Genomic DNA, 23200 nt, shown 5'->3' on the forward strand with positions numbered 1-23200 from the left:
ACCCCTTCGAGAATTTTAATCAGCTAGTTCATAGTGTCTCATTTGTCCTACCAAACTTCTTCACTTCATACTGTTCTGAATCCACGACACGTGCCCCTTTCATAAATCTATGTCCCATTGAAACACTTTAGTATCCCTCCTTTTTTTCTGCTACACTTGTGCACTTTTCGTCATCTGTAAACTTTGAAATTATGCTAGGAATACCTCAAAGCAGATTATTAACTTCTGAGATGAGTTTGGTCCAAGCATCATCTCAACATATCCTTCCCTGTCTGAAAACCAACTGACATCATCCTCTATTGGTTGGTTGAATTTCTTAAAATAAAAGAACTTCTGACTCCACTCATTTACTCAATAAAAGGAGCTGCCATTGATACGAACATGGGTCACAGCAATGTCTGTCTTTTGTAGGGCTGTAGACAACATTCTTTTGCCTAGTTATATTCAAGGCCCACGTCCTTCACCACATTTTTTGAAAAATAGTACGTTGATGACTTTATGGATTCCATTTGTTATTCTAACCCTAAAAACTTTTACTGACCTTATTTCCCTTTAGAACCACTATTACTTGAAGAATGTCCATCATTCCTCAACTGACGCTTCCATTTCTGGTTAACAATATTCCCAATGTAAGCCTCGAGTGTCCCACAGCTACCTTGACCATACGTCTTCACACTCTACTTCCTGCAAAGAACCCATTCCATTCTCTCAGTTTCGCCATCTCTTTTGCAGCTGTTTTGCTGATGCAACCTTTCATACTAAATCATTCTAGAGGGCATCATTTTTCCTCAACTTTGATCTCCCTTGGATGGTAGGGCACTCAATATCTACTGCACTGCAGTTTTCACCCCAACCCCTCGAATTTATGGCAGGATTTCCCTGGTTTTCACTTCCATGCCCAACAATCAACCTGTATCTTTCATACACTTCCAACGCAATATTGTCAAACCTTCCCCTGCTTTAAACATCGAGACAGGGCTGTTCCCTCCAAAGCACCTTTATTCAATCTCAAATCCCTTTCAATAACCTGTTCTTTCCTTCAACTAATTCACGCAAGTGCAAATCTGACCACATTACCCATGCTTCAAAAGGAATAAATGCAAAGTAGTCTTTGAATTCTATTTTAAGGCAAATACCTTTTAATCTATTTAAATGACATTGTACGTCACTAAAATACCTCAGTGCTTTACAGTAAACTGCAATGAAATATGGATTTTTGTTTTGATGATGCAATATCCACAAAATCAGAGCTAAACCTGTGAAAGAATACCAAACTCCATAATGACAATCACACATCGTTATCATTTTCTGTATGACCCTTTCTTTTTAAATGCTTTCCACCAAGTCTCCAGCGAGTAAAAATTTATTAAGTGAAGATTTTGCACCCAAGTCTAATGTAATAGCATAATTGAGACAAGCACTTCAGGAATATTGCAATGTCAGAAGTGGTCTCTTTTAGATAAGCAGCACTACCTATTCATGGGCCCAAAAAGAAATCACAAGACAACATTTGAAAAGTAGAGGAATTTGCAGATAATCCCAGCCAAAATTCATTCTCTAACAAATATTACAAGCAAGCTTATGGAAGCTTACAGTACATAAGCTATTTGGTATTATAAGAGCTAGACATCATGCTCCTGAGATGTTTGAAAGGAAATGAATGATGTTAGTTCATGTTTTTCATGTGTCCTATAAGGAAATAAGCAACGAGTTTAGAAGAGATCAAACATTTCAGAATCATTTCTGAAACAATCCTCATCTTAGACTAAAGCAGAAATTGAGATTGGAGAAACTCAGCACATTTGGCAGCACCTGTGGAGGGAAAGCAAAATCATAGAGTCCAGTGACCCTTCTTCAGAGGGCTGCATTTAATGAGGGTACATTAAGTGATAGTGTGAAAAATGGTTTTAACTTGAGCAAGAGAAAATGATGCAATGGACATTTTCCCAGAGCCTTGAGAGTTGTAAGCAACATATGTACCAATTACAAGCTATTTTATGTGGTTCCTGAAAATAATTTTCCAAGCTCAATTAAATTAGCTTTAAATGTTTGAAGGATATAAATTTTATTAATTTTGCTTAAAACCTTTGCAGACACATGACTCACATACGGATATCTTCTTAAAATACCACGGGCTCAAAAAACTAAATGAGTTTCTATCCTCCTTTGAATTTAAGGCAGAAGCAGTAGCTAGGGAGAATACAGATTCAAAAACATGGCTTTTTTTACACAACGTCAATACTAAGCCATCCTTACTCTGAGGAAAGCAACATGCATCTTGATCACAAATTTTAAATATACCTAATTAACTCAGCAGTCTGATTCAATTCTCAACCCAATATCCTTTTCTCCATTATTCCATTTCGACACAGATATCCCGAGTATAAAAGCTTAGTTTTCCAGCTAAAAATGAAATTAACACCATTTCATTTCATCAGTCTTCATGAAATGTTTATACTTCAATTTGGTGTGAGCCTCCAATTTTGAAATTCTGTTCCTATTTTCATTTCCTAAATTCAGGCACATATCACTTACTACAGTTGCGACAATACAACAGTGCACAGAAAGAAAGATTGATCAAGTGACTACATGGTTGTCTGACCATGGGAATAGCACGTGCAATGGCAGCATGGAAGTCCAAAAATAATCCCCCACACATGGGTAGCTTTTCACTTAACCCCAAAGCCTTAACACTTACTTACTGCATGAACTGTTATGACAAACCAGAATGGATTTCTGGAAGTCATGTATGAAAAAGGTACACACAACAAACCCAAAACTAAAAAAAGCATCATTTTTAAACCAATGCATTCTCGAAAGATAGCATCCCATGTACCAAATCAAGAACGTTTTTGTCCCAAGAGGAGTGAAAAGTCCCAGAAAGGGTGTTGATAGCAATAGGGAATAAATAGGGACAGGTATTCACCTCAAAATTTCTTTCAGCCACACTAGGAACTAAAACCACATCTGACATGAATTGTTGGTGACAGATCACTCCTTGCAGCTTACAGAAGTTGTGTCCCTAACTAGAAAGGTTGTAGCCGACAAAATTGACTACAGGTTATTGCCAGGTGTTTTAAAAATAGCACTTGGAAACAACATTTTTTGCCACAATCTAAGCTAAAAGAACATCTTGTGACCTTTCGACTTAATAATCACGTAGTCACACAATTGACATTAGCCAAAGGCATTTGGATAATCAAATAATTGCAAGTAGCACAACTAAAACTCTGCAGCCGGTCATTCCTTTTTTGTCACCGTAACAAGAATTATGGAAATCTTAAAAGAAATATATAAACTACAATTTGATACAGAACGTTATAAAATGGTTAACGTACAGATATACAGCCATTACAAACAGCAAATAAACCACACTTTAAAAAGCAAAAAGAGACAGAATGCAAAAACCTGTGCAAATTGAAGAGGTATATACAAGAACGAAAATTGAATTTGTGCAGCATGTTTGACAAATCTCAAGTCATAGATACCAGTCTACTATTTATAAATTGCAAAGACCACCTTTTCTTAAAGCCCACCCATTTATTTCTAATTGTCCATATGAAATACTCCATTCCATTAAGGTCCTCAAAACACTGCTGTCTCAAATACGCTTTCTTAAATCAAGACCTTCTGCTGATTAAAACAATTACTGCATACCTTAGTAGCCATTGCTAAGCTTGTACTTCTCACCTCATTTTCCAATAATTCCAACAACTCCAGATACAGAAGAACTTTGATTACCCAGCAGTTATCGGAATATCGGATTATCCAGCAAGATCAAGAGGTCCCGATGCTTGGCTAAACTACGCTATCAGTCATTCGATTAACCGACTGAAATACTGCCCACGTATGTCCTTCAGATAATGGAGGTTCCTCTATTACATATTAAATGAACTACTTCCTCTAACTCTATTGTTCCTCCTCATCTCTACTACTAAATCCACTAGGTTCAGTTTCAATCTTGGATTTGAGTCTGTACGAGACAGTTCTTGATAAACTGAAGGTTTCTATCTCAAAATCGCTGTATCCCAACTGTGCATGCTTCCTGTAGAAGAAATTTCTTTTTTACTACTACTTTGCTGTTTGTTTCTTGTCCCCAGCTACCTATTATGCCTCAGCTCCTCCCTTCCCAGCAAGGAAAGCTAAACAAAACAAAGTCTATTCCAAAAATAGAAGCCAAAAAATAAAAAGATGCTTGCAAGGATGCTAAGAGCACCAACTCGAGAGCTGGAAGGAAAAATGGCACTGATTAGTGAGGCATGTTGTCATTCATTTCCTAGTTTAGTCCCTGCAGAAAAACTTCACTGATTACCAGATGATGCCATGTGAATTTTTTACTTTGTAGTATTACTTCAAAAAATGCTGAAGAACTTGCCACTTATTAATAAAAGTGCAGCCAGCTTTGTTAACTAGTTTTTTTTTGCAGTGAACAAATTCAAATTTAGAGTGGTGGACAAGACGGTGAAATAGTAGTTTAGAGGCCAAGATTCAGGATTTGGAGAGAAGAGGTCAAATCTGACCACTGGGAATTTAAATTCAATATAATTAAAATGTAGATTTGGAATGAAAAAATATACAGGAAATAAGTAGATGACCATAAAACTGCCAGATTGTAGTAAAATCCCAACAGGTTCACCCATGCCCTAACTACATCTGGCCTATTATAATGGACTTGCAACAATGTGGTTAACTTTTAATTGCCCTCGAAGAGTCCAGGAGCTATTCAAGGCAGGTCACTACCACCACCTTAGAGTTAAAAATCACATCACCAGGTTATAGTCCAACAGGTTTAGTTGAAAGCACTAGCTTTCACAGCACTGCTCCTTAGTCAGGTGGTTGTGAAGCTGGACCAGTAGACAGAATTTACTGCAAAGGATTATAGTGCCATGCAAATAAAACAATATAGATTTACAAAACCTAGTTAAGTCTTTCATCTTTTAAAAACTACAGATTTTCGTTCATTAATATGTAAATCCCAGAACTTCTTTTAAGTCACATTCTCAAGAAAACTTCAGGTCTTATTAAAAAAAGGGAGACATCTCAGCTCAGACAATGCATTAAAGGTGCAAGGTCAGAGTCTGTCTGGATCCAATCTTGACTCAGATTGTAAATTCCACTTTGGAAATAGAACCAAAGTATTGTATGGTTCTCAGCAGAGGGCTCAATTTCTGCTCCACCACCAAAATGGACCCCACTGGTCTTGCAGCAGACACGGAGGAATTCATCAGAAGAATGAGACTTGGGGAATTCTTCCAAGATGTCAGCAGTGATCCCAATGAGCCAAGTGACGAACCAGAATAGTCACCACAGATCCGTAGAGGTGTGACCAAAGGTGGAGTCAATTTGGACCACGCCGGAGGGCCGCTGCCCTGGGCTTGACACGTATGCTCTAAACGTTACCACGTGATGCCTGGAGGAGGAACACATCATATTCCATCTTGGGACCCTGTAACCACACAGGATACGTGTGGATTTCAAGAGTTTCCTCATTTCCCCTCCCACTTTATCCTAGTCCCAAGCCTCTAACTCTGCCCCATCCTCCAGACCCGTCCATCACTGCCCCCTCTGACTAACCACCTTCTCCCTCACTTTAATCCACCTATCACTTTCCCAGCTACCTCCTTGCAAACCCAGCCCCCTCTCAGCCCTGACCCACTAGCCTCATTCCCGTTTTTGGGCATAAGCCCTTCATCATCAATTCTCTTGCACCTCAGATGCTGCCTGACTGGCAGTGCTTTTCCAGCACCACACTAAGACCAGAAGACTTAGGAGCGGACGTATGGCCATTCAGCCCAAAGAGTCCACTCCGCCATTCAATCATGGCTGATGGGCATTTCAGCACCACTTACCCACACCACTCTCTCGCTGCAGAAATGTCTCATTTCAGTTTTAGATTGATCCCCTCTAACTCTAAGGCTGTGCCCATGAGTCAGAATATCACCACCCGACAGAAACAAATTCCCAGCGTCCACCCCTTTTAAGCCATGCATTATCTTGTAAGTTTCTATTAGATCGCCCCTCAACCTTCTAAATTCTAATGAATACAATCCCAGGATCCTCAGCCGTTCATCGCATGTTAGACCTGCCACTTCAGGGATCATCCAAGTGAATCTCCACTGGAAACACTCCAGTGCCAGTATGCCCTGAGGGGTGGTGCCCAAAACTGGACACTATTCTGAATGAAGCCTAATCAGAGCTATATAAAGTATCAGTAGCACATTGATGCTTTTACATTCCAACCCTTTTGAGATGTAATGTTGTCATTTATTTGCTTTCTCAACCATGGACTTAACCTGCAAGTCAACTTTTAGAGAAACCTGGACAAGCACTCCCACATCCCTTGTACTTTGGCTTTATGAATTTTCTCTCAGTTTATAAAATAGTCCATATTCTTTTTTCCAAAGTGCAAGACTTCACATTTGGTAACACAAACTCAGCCATTTCCTGGACCACTCTCCTAAATCTTTCTGCAGCCTCCCCACCTCCTCAGAACTACCTGCCTATCCATCTAACTTTGTATCAGTGAACTTTGCCAGAATGCCCCCAGTCCTTTTATCCAGATCATTAATATATAAAATGAACAACCGTGGCCCCAACATTGAACCCTGCTGGACACCATTTGTCGGCAGCTGCCGTTCCAAAAAGAGAACCTTTTATCCTAACTGTCTTCTGTCAGACAGCCGATCCTCAATCCATGTCAGTAGCTCACTTGAATGACCATGGGCCCTCACCTTACTCAACCGCCTCCTGTGAAGCACTTTAAAAGGCCTTTTTGAAGTCTAGGTAGATAATATCCACTGGGTTTCCTTGGTCTAATCTACTCGTTACCCCTTCAAAAAGAATTCAAAACAGGTTTGTCAGGCACGACCTCCCCTTACTAAATCCACGCTGACCTGTTCTAATCCAACCCTGCACTTCCAAGAATTTAGAAATCTCATCCTTAATGATGGATTCTAGAATTTTACTGACAAACGAGGTTAGGCTAATTGGCCTATAGTTTCCCATCTTTTGTCTTGATCCTTTCTTAAACAAGGGGGCTACAACAGCAATTTTCCAATCATCTGGGGACTTTCCCTGACTCCAGTGATTTTTTAAAGATCAAAACCAATGCCTCCACTATTTCTTCAGCCACCTCCCTCAAAACACTAGGATATAGCCCAACGATGCCAGGAGATTTATCAATGTTTAGACCTTTTAGCTTTCCTAGCACACACTTGTTACAACTACCATACTCAACTCTGCCCCTTGACTCTACTTAATTGTTGAGATATTACCCAGGTCTACCACTGTGAAGACTGACAAGCATTGATTAAAGTTCTTCAGCTATTTCCTTACCTCTCAGCACTAGCTTTCCAGCATCAATTTGGAACAGCCCAATTTCTACTTTTGCCTCTCATTTGTTTCTTATGCATTGAAAATGACTTTTACTAATCATTTCTAATATTAGTGGCTAGTTTACCTTCATATTTGATCCTCCCATTCCTTATTTGTCTTTGATATCCTCCATTTTTGTAGTCTTCCTAATCTTCTGATTTCCCAGTGCTCTTGGTCAATTTATAAGCGCGCTTTCTCTAGGATAAGTTTCCTGACTCCCTTTGTCAGCCATGCTGACAAATCCACCCTGGATAATCGCTTTTCTTTGGGATGACCTCTGTACTGTGTCCTCCATTACACCCAGAAACTCCTGCCTTGTTGCTCCGTTGTCTTCCACACTAGGCTCTGCTTCCAGTCGATTTTGGTTAGTTCCTCTCATGCCCTTGTAAATTACCTTTAACTGTAACACCATTACATCAGATTTTGCCAAACTCTTGACTCTGATCTCCAACATCTGCAGTCCTCACTTTCTCCATGTATGTTCAGGAAGTGTGTAAATGCCAGATTCATCAGCCGCACCCATAAGATCGAGCAAAACATCACCAAATCACAACAAAACGCCATCCATTCTCTCAAAACCAAATCTCAACTTCATTATCAAACCAGCAGATAAAAAGGGATGAGTCATAATCATTCAGATTAGAATGGACTACTTGCAAGTAAGTGTACAGACAACTGAACAACCAGAAACACTACAGGCAATCCAATCAAAAGAGCACACCCATGAACTCAACACGTTGATCAAAACACTTTTGATCCAGTCCTTCAGAGTTCCCTCGCTGCTCTCATCCAACATACTTCTCCCATTGGGAACTCCTATTGCCTTCTGAAAGATACACAAAGCGAACACACCAGGATGTCCCATTGTATCAGGCAATGGGACCCTATGTGAGAACCTCCCTGGCTATGTGGAAGGCATCTTAAAATCCATTTTTGGTGGACCCCCAGCTTCTGTCACGACACTACAGATTTCTTACAGAAACTCAGCACCCACAGACCAGTCAAACCGGGAACATTCCTCGCCACGATGGACGTTTCTGCACTCTACACTAGTATCCCCCACAATGACGGCATCGCAGTAACAACCTTAGTACTCCTCAATACCAAATCTCCAAGCACCATCCTACAACTCATAGGCTTCATCCTCAACCACAACATTTTCACCTGACACCCAGTTCGTCATCTTGCACCCCAATATGCCAACATTTTAATGCACAGGTTCAAACAAGACTTCTTTGCTGCACAGGACCTCCAACCAATACTATACACCAGATATATTGACGACATTTTCTTTCTCTGGATGCAAAACAAGGAGTCACTGAAACAGCTACACAGTGACAGTGACATCAACACGGTTCATTCCGCTACTTACCATGGACTACTCTTTAGTATCGGTCTCATTCTTGGACACATGCTTCTCCAACAATGGGCACCTCACTCTACCCATAAACCCACGGATATCATCATGATGTTACAATTCTCTAGCTTTCATCCTAAACATATAAAAACAATCACCCCCTATGCATACACAGGACCTGTTCAGATGAGGAGGAATGTGGTGGACATCTGAAGATGCTCAAGGAAGCCTTCATAAGAACTGAGTTGGCCATTGTACCCATCGATCGCCAGTTCTGACATGCCACAGCGAGAAACTGTAATGACCTCATCTGGATACGGACACTGATTGTAACTGATCAGATACTCTTCTTTGCCCAGTAGTCCCTGGGAGCAGAAAACCTATGTTCTTCACAGCCTGCAACACATTATCGACGAGGAGAGCACCTTGCCAAGACCTTCCCTACGGCTCCACTTCACACCATTAAACAACTGCCAAACCTCAAACTGCCCAGCCTTCAGGACAACATCGACCACAACACCGTACAAACCGGTGTCATGGCAACCACTGCAAGATGCGTCAGGAGTATTGACACATACCACCATTAGATGTGACACCATCCACCATGTATGCGACAGGTGATGCTCATACTCTTCAGGCAATGATGTGGCATAGTACATTGTTGCGCATCCACATAATATTTTGTAAATTCCACTTTGGAAATAGAACCAGTCAAGATTGGATAAAGACAGACTGCTACCTCACACCTTTAATGCACTGAGCTGAGAGGTCACCTTTTTCCTAAACCTTAAGTTATCTTTGAGATCGTGACTTAAAAGTAGTTCTGGGATTTACATATTAATGAACCAAAACCTGTAACCCATTCTAAAAGATAAAAAAGACTAAATCTAGGTTTTAAATAATGTCATTTAACTTGCAATGACACTGATATTTTGCTATAAATTGTGTCTTATGGTCCTGCTTCACAATCACCTGAAGGAGCAGTGCTCTGAAAGCTAGTGCTCAAATAAACCAGTTGGACTATAACTAGGTGAGAGATTTTTAAACTCAGTTCAACACCAGCTTCTCCACATCACCCTCTTAAGACCTTGTATTTGATCTTTGTTAATTGATCAAATATTGCAGGTAATCAAGGAGCTATGTATAACCACTGAATCCTAACCTAGCAAAACTTCAAGACATTAAACACCCCTCAAAAAAAATGTTAAATCACAGAGTAACAGAAACATTCCATTGTTATACTTTATTTATAACAAATACTGGGAATCTTGATTATCCAAAGATGGACGGGCACTATTTTGTTCGGATAATTGATTATTCAGTTAATCGATTCAATGTCTTTCCTCTGGAGGTCTGTTTTCTATTCAGTCTGCTCCCTGTTCAGGAGACTAGCAGCAGCGAGCCCTCGCATCTCCCCCCCGCCTCAAAACCCCATCCAACACCGAACCTCCGTCCATCCGCCCCCACCCACCACCCCCTCTCCAGGGCAGCCGGACTGGACATCCACAACAAGACTACTGCTACTGCCTTTTATTGTTGGGGGGGGGGGGGGGGGGGGGGGGGGTGTCTTACTGCAACCGAGAGAGACAGCACAAGAGCAAGATCGGTCATTTACAGACTGCCTATGCTCCCATCAGTCCAGGACTGTTCTCGACAGCACTTTTAAATCACTGGAAACAAAAGACGCATTTCTGTCAGGACCTCAAGATCTCCTTCAGACAAATCGAGGTTCCTTTGTACTCTGATATTTTGGTATTTAAGATATACAATTCCCCGTTTGTCAAGAGTGCCAGTTAAAACTAAGTTTGCTATTTAACAAATATTCCACTATGAGAAGGTGAGAGAGTCAGGAGTTAGAAAGGTTAGGTCCTGGAAGCGTTGCTGAAGACTTTTGAGTTCAGGTTCATAGTTCCTTGAAAATGGGGTTACAGGTAGATAAGATAGTGAAGGTGGCATTTAGTTCTCAGAGCATTGAGTATACAAGTTGGGAGCTCATGTTGCAGCTGTACAGGACATTGCTCAGGTCACTTTTGAAATATTGTGCGCAATTCTGGTCTCCCTGTTATACAATGTTGTGAAACTTGAAAGAGTGCTGAAAAGATTTACAAGGGTGTTGCCACTTTTGAGCTAAAAAGGGAGAGGCTAAACAGGCTGGGGCTGTTTTCCTTGGAGCGGAGGCTGAGGGGTGACCTTATAAAAGAGTCTATAAAATCATGAGGGACATGGAGAGGGTAAATAGACAAGATTGTTTTGCCTTTTTTTTTGGGGGGGGGGGGTGAAACACTTCTGCCTGTTCTCACAGAGATAAGCAGAAATGCAGGTACCCGTATAAAAATTATCAGCTGTGTCCCACTTACCAGTTTTGCTTGCTGTGCATTTATAGGATCAGAATATTGCAGCAGAGCTTGAAACTGATTATTCTTCGTAAAAGTAATGATTTTCAATACTGGCCCAAATTTGGAAAAAATCTATAACAAAATAAACAACGCAGTTAATAACCATCAAAAGCTTAATTGAAACCACAACAACAATTTGAAGCATAAACACACCTGATAAAGTACATCCAGAGTTACTGGATAGTACATGTTGTCAATAATTACTCGGAGTACTGGGCTCTGAGCTGGTGTCACTGCACTCTCACTGACTGTAGTTCCGGCAAGTGGGGTACTTGCTGTCTGCACAGCAGTTACAGCCTGAAGAACAGCTTGGGCACGCTGAAAGCAGTAAGAGACAAATAAGTTTCTCTGTTAGATCTCAATTTTAAAATATTTGAAATATCATCCTTATACTGTCAAATTGCTCTTATGCGGCCAAACTTAGGGGAAGACTTATTTTTCATTGGGTGAAGAGAAACAAAACTAAAAGCCATCCGTTTTTGTCAGTTTCTAAAAGTTTAACTAGAATTCAACAATTTGCTATATATTAAATAAATTCAAATTAGAGTTACTTACATTGATTTACTTTACCAGATAATTCAATTTTAAACTCAACATAAATTGTTAACAATGTGCTTCACAATGTGCTTCACAAAAAGGTAAGGGCTCATGGATTTCGGATTCAGAAGGTATTTTCAACTTAACACTGATTGCAGTAGAGTGTTGCAATAATCAGTACTAGGGCCAAATTCTTTTCAATCTTTTCTCTTATTGTTCTCTACCTCCTGAAGTTAAAAGACAGCAAGTCTAAGTTTACAGTTGATGCAAAGCTCAATGGAACTGTAAACTGTGAGGAAGATACAAAAATGTTGAGAAATATAGAGGGGTTATGAGTCAGGCAACAAATTGCCAGCCACAACATAATGCAAGGAATCGATAGAAATATTAATCAAAATACAAACAAAATCCGTATTTTTACAAAGTATGAAACGCCTAAATATTGCTGAAAGACAGGGCTAAATTTTACCATACTTTGGAAAAATGTCACTTGGGTTGTGTGTCATGGAGGATTTCTCTCCTTGGAGACCTAGCAAGTATTCGTGCAATTATCCCAAAACTTGCCTCTAACTACATACCACACCCCTATAAAGCAATGCTAGCTGGATTCTCCCAATTGCCAGAATAACTATAGATATGCCAACATCCTGGTGCTGGTGTCATATTTAAAACGCCACTGCACACTTGATGAAGTAGGGTAGTCTGGAACTGTCCTCAACATTTGCAGATACACTTAATGTTAAGGTCCTAGGGAGTGTTGCTGAACAAAGGGACCTTGGAGTGTAGGTTCATAGCTCCTTGAAGAGTGGAGTCACAGGTAGATAGGATAGTGAAGGCGGCGTTAGGTATGCTTTCCTTTATTAGTCAGAGTATGGAGTACAGGAGTTGGGAGGTCATGTTGCAGCTGCAACATGACATCAGTTAGGCCACTGTTGGAATATTCCATGCAATTCTGGTCTCCTTCCTATCGGAAAGATGTTGTGAAACTTGAAAGGGTTCAGAAAAGATGTACAAGGATGTTGCCAGGGTTGGAGGATCTGAGCTACAGGGAGAGGCTGAACAGGCTGGGACCATTTTCCCTGGAGCGTAAGAGACTATGGGGTGACCTTATAGAGGTTTACAAAATTATATGGGACATGCTTAGGATAACTAAGCGAAATCTTTTCCCTAGGGTCAGGGAGTCCAGAACTAGAGGGCATAGGTTTAGGGTGAGAGGGGAAAGATATAAAAGAGACCTAAGGAGCAACCTTTTCATGCAGAGGGTGGTACATGTATGGAATGAGCTGCCAGAAGATGTGCTGGAGGCTGGTACAATTGCAACATTTAAGAGGCATTTGGATGGGTATATGAATAGGAAGGGTTTTGAGGGACATGGGCCGGGTGCTGGCAGGTGGGACTAGATTGGGTTGGGATAGCTGGTCGGCATGGACGGGTTGGACTGAAGGGTCTGTTTCCATGCTGTACATCTCTAGGACTCTATGATATACTGCCCAAGCCTGGCTGAAAAGGGAAAATTGGCACTCCATTTTGCAAATAGTGACCCGGTGGACAGTGGTATGGCAAAGGGCCATCCTCTTCCCGGAGGTCTGCCAGACCCAGCTAACCTGGTCAGAAATCACTGTCTGGGTCACTGTAGACTCCACAGTCCAAAGTAACAGTGCAGGAAGGTGAATTACCATTTGCTTTCTGCTACCTCAGTCATGCACTCGTTTACTGTATAAACCTCCCACCAAAGCAACTACTCGATTTTTCATGCCCACCCAATTCCCCTATAGCACTAAGCAGACGTCTGTACATCTGTGCTGCTACTCACTTTATAGCATCTCATCAACATCCTCCAACCTGCAGCAGTATTAACAGCTGTGACACCCACTTTCAATTACTCAATGCCTCCACATCACACCCCGCTCTCTCTCCCTTCCCCCCCCCCCCCCAACACCCATTTCAAGAAAGTTTAGCCCATAATAGCTATTTTGCTCCCTCAAGCCCTACAAGATGACTTTGGTCTTGGTCAGTAAATACCAGGACTACTCATGGGGTACAGAAATCTCCACCCTCAACAACCAAGAAAACAGCATTGTTAGCACCCTCATTTGTGAATTTCTATTTATTGTAACAAACCGACTTCTACAGGCACCAATAGTGTCCACAATCAAGAGGTCTGCCACCCAAGATATTCTCTTCCAACTTGGGAATAGAACACAGGTCCCAATGAAAGCATGAGCAAGGCTGTCCCACCCTCACATCACTAAGTGATATTTGTAAATGTGTTCTCTTTTCACCAAGTATGAATAATTCTGTCAAGCCAAAAATGAAATAATGAAGTCACAGACGCCATTCATCTTTACACTACACTATGTTCCATAATCCAAAAAGCAGATATAAGCAGTTCCTACACCAGCAATAGGGGACTGCTATGTTGGCAGTAATACTTCATTTTCCCAAGAAGACAAAACAATGCTATTGCATCAGTGGGATGAATCGGTCACCTTGCATTATTTTATTTCACTCAAAAACTGCACAAATCCAAGATTCTTTACATCCGTTTTTTAGATTAGAATCAGTCTGAACATTGGGGCACAGAGAGTCTCACACAGGGCACCTCACACCTTCAAATCATAATCTGGGCTGGTACGAAACTAATTGTTAAAGTTCACTCGAGAATGTAACTTTTAAAAAAACAAAAGTTCTGCAATTTACATAAGAACGAACTGAAACCAACATGTTCATTCTAAAAGATGAGACTTAAACAATCCAGGTCTTTTTCAATAGATAATTTCAGTTATATCACACTAAACTTTTGCAACCAAGTGATATCTATGCAATCTCCCAGTAGTGTTCCTGAAACTCCCTGGACTGGATGCAATGGATCTAAAAGCTAACCAGTGTCCTACTATCTGAAATGAGGGGTATGGACTCACTGACCATCACACCACTAGGATGTCTTACTGATATGGGAGAATTGCATGATAATTTGAGACTTTTCTTGACATCAGGAACAACAAGCTTTTAAAAGATACAAGGGACTGCCTCTGACCGACTATTCAGGAACATCCTGAACAGATGTCACCCTGGACTTGGCAGTGGACAGCTGTTCTCCTTGAAAAGTAGCAGAGCTGAAAAGGTGTTGTTGGAAAAGCGCAGGTCAGGCAGCATCCAAGGAACAGGAGAATCGATGTTTCGGGCATGAGCCCTTCTTCAGGAATCCCTTGGATGCTGCCTGACCTGCTAGGCTTTTCCAGCAACACATTTTCAGCTCTGATCTCCAGCATCTGCAGTCCTCACTTTCTCCTTGAAAAGTAGCAGGTTGTATATAGTATATGAAGTGCAAGCTGCTGACACAAGATTGATACAACACAGTGCTGCATAACAAGATGGCAACTCCACCAGGAACTGGTGACCAGCCTGTGCTAAACAAAGCAATGCACCAATACTATGAGCCTATAAGCTCCGGTTGAAGTGGAAAGAAGTTCAAAAGGCAAGGCAATGATGCCATGAGCATCCAGTCGGTACTAAGTGGTTAAACACAGAGCAAGCAAGCAAGCAGTCCTAGGATACACCCTGGGTCCAATCCACAAGTTGAGTGCTATCACTGATAAAAAAACCAATTTTGATAAAGAACTTAACTGAAAATGCAACCTGTTGCTCCTGGTGTCAAAAGAAATCGCAAAATTATCATGCAATTCTCCTAAATTTCTCACTATAGGCCACATCATTCAGGGGCTGGGAAGATTAAGCAGTGTTTTCTATGCATCAGGACAGACAAAACAAAATTTCAAAGGGAACAGCTGAATTGTGAGGACGATGCAGAGAGGATTCTGAGATTTGGACAAGTTGAGTAAGTGCACAGCAGATGAACTATAATGTGGATATACTTCACATTATCTACTTTAATAGCAAAAACAGAGAGACATTATTTGAATTGTGATAGACTAGGAAAGGGGGCAGTGTAACAAGACCAGGGTGTCTTTGTAGTCTAGTCACTGAAACAAGCATGCAGGTACAGAAAACAAACCAGCAAATAGTATGCTGGCCTTCACAGTGAGAGGGTTAGAGTACAAGAGTAAAGGTGTCTTGCTTCAATTGTACCAGGTCCTTAAGACACCACATCTTGAGTATCTTTTGCAGTTTTGTCTTCTATTAGAGAAAGGATGCTCAGGCTATGGAGGAAGTGCAACAACAAAAAAAAAGTTTCCTCAGACTGATTTCTGGAATGGCAGCACGAAGAGACACTGAATCGGTTAGGAATATTCACTGGAGTTAAGAATGAGGGAGGAACCTCAGAAAACTATAAAATTCTAATTAGACGAGGATGCTGAATGGAAGTTCCCAGGGACTGGGGAATCTAGAAATGGGGGTTACAGTTCAAGAATACAGGGTAGGCCACTTTGAATTGAGAGGAGGAGAAATTTCTTAACCAGAGTGGTGAGCCTGTGGAGTTGTCTGCAACAGAAAACAGTTGAGGCCAAAACAGTGTTCTCAAGGAGGAGTTTAGATATAGTTCTTCGGGCAAAGGGGATCAATGATAAAGGGAGAAACCTGGAATATGGTATTGCACTGTACGATCAACCATAATTTATTGAATACAGGAGCAGGCTTGAAGGCCAAATGGACTACTCCTGCTCCTATTTTCTATGTTTGTGTAGTTTCTAAGAAAGAAACAAACAACCAAGTACAGACATTGCTCCTTTTTCCAATTAAAGCCAACTGTTGCTTTGAAAGCACGTCTTTTATTTAGCAATACTCTATTTCTGTATTATCAAGCTACGTTCTTTCTAAATTTTCCTGCTGCTGTGCAAGAAATGCATTTGCACACCCATTCCTAAGATGACGTTCTGAGCAGCTGTGCAGCCAAGCAGTTTTGAGGCAACAATTTACCGAGTGACCACTGGCAAACTCAGAACAGTAAAGCTCAAAGAGCTGGATGGCACTCTTACTAGTGTAAAGTTAGCATACATTAATACAGTGAATACTAAAAAAAAGAAGTGGCATGTAGGCTTTTATTACAAGATGACTGGAGTAAAAGAATGGGAATGCTTATTGGCGTTTTGGGCTTTGGTGAGACCTGGACTATTGCACAGAGGATTTGGTCTCTATATCAAAATATGGACAAACTTACCATGGCAAGGGGAGGAGGGGTTCAGCAAAATTTCCCTAGATTGGTTTTAGGATGAAAGACATCCTATGATGAGGCTGCATTAATTGGGCCTATGCTGTCTGGAGTTTAGAAGAATCTGGTGTGATCTGTGATGTATACATTAACCTGGACTGAATGTTTGAAGAAAGGCACACTATAAACAGGAAAACAACGTTAATTTCTTGTGCATTATATGCAATCAAACCTAAAGTAACTTACATGCAAATTTGGGAATAGAAGCATGAGATAAAACAAATCACAGCTGACCCAAGCCTCAAATTCATGATTCCAAATAAAGAAACAGGAGTCCCGAGTACGAACATGTAACACTCCCAAAATGAACCAAACAATAACCTGGTTTAAAGCATCATCTGTCTTCAACTCTTTATGGTTGGAGTACTGAATATAGATAGGCTGATTCCGAAGGTGAGGTGTTACCGCAGTGTAGTAATTCACCATGGTGATGGCTGCCTCTTCGGAAGCCATTTCCAAGAAAGCCTGGAAAAAAAAATGTAAAGGGATCAAAAACAGCAAGTACAATTTTTTTTTTAAAAAATGGCATTTCAAACATTTAGATAGTGTGATAAGATCAAGTCATTAAGTAACATCTGATGCATAGTTGGAGTATTTTTGTTTTTAATTACAAATTGCCAATGCTGTAAAACGTATGTGCATCTCAAATGAATAAGTATTTCTTTAGTGCATGCTTCAATTTCTTCAGGTGGTTAACTCAATCTTCCATGAAACAACTAACATTTTTCACACTCGTTACCCTGGCATTTAACCAGTCCTTATTTTTTCTTTACTACTGATCAAAGCTAGACAAAAGAAGAAACGCCAAAATAACTGAAGTGAATAATTGAAGCATAGTCATTTTACAATATATATCAAGTCAGTGGTGTAATCAGGATGTTGTAGGGAATCCACACACTAGCTAATTACATTAGCAAGCTAAAGATTGCTATCCCAATCCTGCCAGGGTTCAGTGGTGCTCAGTAATTGTTCTGAGCTGGCATGGGCTTCCTATGCCTTCCAAAGGCTTCACAGCAAACATGGTCAGAGTTGCCAGTGGCCTCACAGAGATTCCTTTCCAAAGATGATTAGTGCCCAAAAAAATGTAGCAGCACTGGGAAGGGAAAATGCAAACAGCTATCCCATTGTCCTTATATTTGACCCTTGCTGGTGATTCCCAATGAATTCTATTTACCCTCTGCTGAAATACCACAAATGATCATCGACAAAGGCTCCACTTTAAAACTGGCAGCATCCCCTGCACCCAGCAGCACTGGCTGTACTGGACAGCTATTAATTTGACTGACATGGGTTGGGTGGCTGCAGCGGAGTCCCTAAATCCCAGAGAATGCCCAGTGCTAGCCATAACACTATTCCAGCCCCAGGTGTGGTAAAATATTACACAGGTAATCGGGTAAAAAATAAATCTTTAACCACATATCGCCAACTAAATTACCAATAAGGTAAACTTGGCTAGAACATGATAATCGTATCCTCTCCTGCTCATTTTTTTGATTAGGCACTTCATAATCTTCCAGGGTCAACATCAAGTTCTCAATAGCAGACCTTTACCTTGCATGTTTTTGTTGTTCTTGGTTTCACCCAGACAGCAATACATTAACTCTTTACAAAACCATGTTTCTTTTCTGACACCAGCACCATACTGTTTGGTTCTGACAGAACCAGTCTCCGATCTTCCGGCCTTTCAGATCTTCTTGTCTGCTTGGCAACCCACTTGTTAAAAATCTGTTACAGGTCATTCTGCTATAACATGTTAATGCAAATTCATGATAACATAATTGATAAATTGGGAACATTGTTTCTAAAACATTAACTTTTAGAACATGTTGGCTGTAATACTTTTATTGCCAATCCCAAGCACTTCTAAAAGTGCAATTTTTCTATAACATGGAGTTGCACAAGAACACAATCATGTTAGAGAAGAACCACCTGTACATCTCCAACATTTCCAAGTTGTGATAATAGGACATCAAGCTGAAACACTGACTTGGTTTCTCTTTCTGCTCCTGAATATTACGAACATTTTCTGCTTTTACTTTAGATTCCTGAAAATATTCACTTCTGAACTAATCCAGATTATTCCTCAAACTAGTCTCGGCTCTTCTTGGGATGAAACAGTTACCTATGCCTGTTGCCTCCAGGGTTTACCACTCTCACACAGCACAAAAAAAAAGGGCTTTCAACCCATCAACTCTGCACCAGGCAAAAACCACTTAACTATTTTAATCTCATTTTCCAGCACTTGGCCCATAGCCTTGCAGGTCTTGGCATGACAAGGACATATCTAAATACTTAAATGTTTTTACAAGCAGTGAGTTCTAGATTCCCACTATCTAGATTAGAGTGGTGCTGGAAAAGCACAGCAAGTCAGGCAGCATCTGAGGAGCAGGAAAATTGATGTTTTGGGCAAAAGCCCTTCATCAAGCATGGATAAGATGACCTGGGGGTTGCAGCGAGAGAGCGACTCACAGATTATTGTGGAGAGAGGAGAAGAACTTCAAGGTCAGCATCCTTGCAAGAGGATTCGCAGTAAGGTTAAAATCAACTAGGCAAAAGTGAGGACTGCAGATGCTGGAAACCAGAGTCTAGCTAAGAGTGGTGCTGGAAAAGCACAGGTCAGACAGCAGAGCAGGAAAATTGACTTTTTGGACAAAAGCCCTTCTCTGGTTTCCAGCCCCTAGATTCCCACCACCAATTGGAAGAGAAAAGGTTTGCTCACATCCTCAACCTCTTGACCCTCACCTTATGACCCAGTCACTAATCCCTCCAAATGGAAAGCATTTATTCCTGTCTACCCTGTTATGCCTCAAATATTTTAGACATCTCAATGCAACCCCCTCAATCTCTTGTGCTATAAGGGAAATAATCTCTTCAGCACAAACTCTCCAGCCCAAGCAACATTCTAATAAATTCCTTTAGATCCCCCTCAATGCAATCACATCTCTCTTATAAGGTAGATTCCAGAACTATAAACACTACTTTAGTTGCAGCCTAAACATTTTATACAGTCAGAAATAATCTCTTGGCTCTTAAATTCTATGCCTCAGCTAATAAAATAGAGTTTCCCATGTGCCTTCCCCACTATCTTAAGGTACCGGTGAACATATACAGCAAGTTCCCCCAAACCTGTGCGCTTCCCGGGCTTTCATCATACATTGGCTTGAACTTGGGCAGGACAAACAAGGCATCACCCCAGATTTATCCAAATTGAATTCCATTTGCCACTGATCAGCTAGTCTATATCGTCCTGCAAATCAAAGGCTACCCTCATCAGGGGTTAACACCTCACTAATTCTTGTATCATCCGTGAATTTATTGATCAACCTTCCTACATTAAAGTCTAAATAGGTTATACATAAAAGACAGCAAAGTCCACAGCATGGATCCTTGTAGAACCCCACTGTGCACAAGGTTCCAGTTACTAAAAGCCCTGGACTGTCACCCTCTGCTTCCTGCCACTCAGCCAATTTTGGATCCAATTAGCCAATTTCCTTGCAGCCCATGGGTTCTTACCTTCGCTAAGAGACTCCCATATGCTGCTATCTTAACAAAAGCCTCGCTGAAACCCAAGTATTACGCTCATCTATACACCTGGTTATTGCTTCAAAAAAATTCAAGTTAGTCAGACACTACTTCGCCTTAAAAACCCATGCTCACTGTTCTTGATTAATTTCTGCCTCTCCAAGCGCAAATTAATTCTGTTCCTCAGCAGTGCTCCCAATAGTTTCCATACCACGGAGGCTAGTCTGAGTGGCCTGTAGTTTTCTGGTTTATCAGTTGTGTGTTTTTGAATAACTGTACAACATTGGCACTTAAAAGGGGATCAAAGGTTACAGGGAGAAGGGGGGGAAAAGCAGTCGAGAATCACATTGGCCATGACTGAATGGTGGAGCAGATTCGAATGAGTAGAATTAGGCTCTTTGACTCATATGTTACTGTCTTACAGTTGTCCTCCAGTCATGTGCACACACATGTGTACTTGAGGACTGAAAATTACTGCTCATTCTTCTACCTCCCTGAACAGCCTGGGTACATTTTACCCAGCCCTGGAAATTTATCGACAATTAAGACTACCATGAGCCAGAACTTACTCCCTGCCCATGCTAATTCTTTAAGTATATCATAGCCCTTTTGCCTATTCCTAAACACACACAGTCCCTCTCACTAGTCTCACAAAAGTTGGTGTGTAAGAAAGGTTAAAAATTGTAAAATGGGGGAAAGCATTGCCATGTCCCTTTTAAAAGGTGGTGTACTTTTCAATGTTTTGAGATTTAAAAATGAAATGTCTGTAGGTGAGTGACATTATCAAAAGCCAGTTAGCAGGCCCAAGCAGCACTTTTTTTTAAACCCAGACAACAGTTTAAATTCAGCCCATTAATTTGAAAAGGCATCCGGAGACTAAGGACCAATTGAATTTAAATCTGTTGGTTTTGACGACCTCAAACCAAAATCAGATTTAAACAAAGTAATATGTAAACCTCAGGTATAAAAAGGATGCGGATATTTGAAAATTGGGAGGAGGGCCACCTGCCATCCGAGAAAGAAATATTGGGCTCTCAAGAAATCTCTGCACTCAGGAAAAAAAAGCACCACTTATCTATAAAGGTACAAGGCACGTTTAGATAATATTCTAACGCCAGAAACTGACTAAAGATGTTCAGAACAGAAGAATTACACAGAAAGCATCCCTGACAGCAGAATCAGCAGAGAGGAAGAGAAGCATTCCAGAGGATCCATTCCTGTGAACTTGAGATTAAGTTTTAACTTATTGTTCTTATTAATTGGATTCCATATTATAGAAACAGCTGACCAATAGAATTTAATTCACTAAGGGAGTAATTGTTCAGTTTTTGTTCAGGAATTCTGTTAATTTGTTCACTGTTGGAGTTAGATAAATAATTTGTTACTTGTTAACTGCAGAGCAAGTGAAAGAATTTCATTTCAGTTAACCACTTCTTTATAACAGTTTGTGGGGGTAAGAGGTAGGTCATACCATTTGGCACACTTTATCAGATTAAGAGACAATGCTTTCTTTTCTGCGTGCTTCAGTTTTAATTCTCAGGAAGGTGTTGACCTCCGCTTCGTGACACTAATGAACACCAACAGAATAATTCATTTGGAAAGTTACCTATATCCCCAGGTTCTAAACACATTAAGACTGACTCGTAATTGGCCATACTTTTTCCCTAGTTACCCTTAATGTATTTGTACAATAAGTTAGGATTTTCCTTAAGTTTACCTGCCATTATTTCATTTCACCTTATCTTCAGATTTTCTTTAAGTTTCCCCTTGCACATTCTATGCTCCTGAGGCTTCTGTTGTTTTAAGCTTTCAGTATCTGCAATAAGCCTACCTAATTTTGGATGTATCTTGATATCCAGAGTTCACAGGATTTGTTGGTCCCACTATCTTTATTGAAACATATTAGACTTGGACACTCCCTATTTCTTAGAGTGTGTCCCGCTGCTAAGAGATTTACCTAATTAGATGTATCTGCTACTAGTCCACTCTGGCCAAATTATAACTGACCATAAGATTTGGCCTTTTCCCAGTTTAAAAAACTTCTACCCATTAAAAACCTGTTGAAGTACTACAGAATTTTGGCAAATATTATGATACCCAGCATAAATTACTGTTCAGCAACTGGCAAGGTTTCTGAAGATTAATCTGATCAGTTAGAAGGGAGGAAATTAGGCCTCACTGAACCGTTGAAGGCATTCACAACAAGGATAGTAAACATGTCCAGATAGTCAAAGTATTATTGCATGGAATGGAAAGAGACAAAAAATTATTAGTTGCTTCACACCGCTTGTATGCACCAGATGAACATATTTTTAAAAACTGTTTTTAACAGTAGTATTAAAAACACAACATGCTGAATTTTTTAAAAAAAAACTTTAATAATTATATTGAAATGCAATCAGAACAATTCAATATGGGTTCCCACTTAACTTTCTATCAGGTCTTTCAAGTCCTACCTGACTATTCCTCAAGGTCAATGAAAATGTACAGCTCATGTTTCCAAGCATGGTCAACCATGTTGTACTGCCACTCTTGTTAAGTAGTACTTTCCACCCAGGATATATTTCCCATCTTTTACTCATGCTCCAGATACAGACCAGAACATTAACTATCAGAAACAAGTCACAGACACAGTGACCTTGACCCTTTAGATGATTTGCATCATGTGACACCAAGTCATAGATTTGGAAATATACAGCAGTTATGCTGCTGGCATTGAAATTAATGTTCTCCTTTATTTCATAAACCTCAAGATTATGAAGCTCTTTTCACAAATGAAAAAGTGCAAATAACGTTACACTCAGTGCACGGGGGGGGGGGGGGGGGAGGGAGGAAGGAAAAAGA

At 40.5% G+C, this 23200-nt stretch overlaps 1 protein-coding gene across 2 annotated transcripts in view; it reads right to left on the minus strand.

The window, feature by feature from the left end:
* ptbp2a (polypyrimidine tract binding protein 2a) overlaps positions 1-23200 on the minus strand; it is a 75861-nt gene that overhangs the window by 27458 nt on the left and 25203 nt on the right. For both annotated transcript variants that reach the window (XM_072574604.1, XM_072574602.1), the window contains exons 5-7: positions 17156-17299; positions 11281-11445; positions 11089-11199 (exon numbers count right to left, since the gene is read on the minus strand). In XM_072574604.1, the coding sequence (XP_072430705.1) occupies positions 11089-11199; positions 11281-11445; positions 17156-17299 (420 nt within the window). The remainder of the gene's footprint in view (positions 1-11088; positions 11200-11280; positions 11446-17155; positions 17300-23200) is intronic.

The sequence above is a fragment of the Chiloscyllium punctatum genome, chromosome 7, assembly GCF_047496795.1.
Source record: "Chiloscyllium punctatum isolate Juve2018m chromosome 7, sChiPun1.3, whole genome shotgun sequence".
Lineage (NCBI taxonomy): Eukaryota > Metazoa > Chordata > Chondrichthyes > Orectolobiformes > Hemiscylliidae > Chiloscyllium > Chiloscyllium punctatum.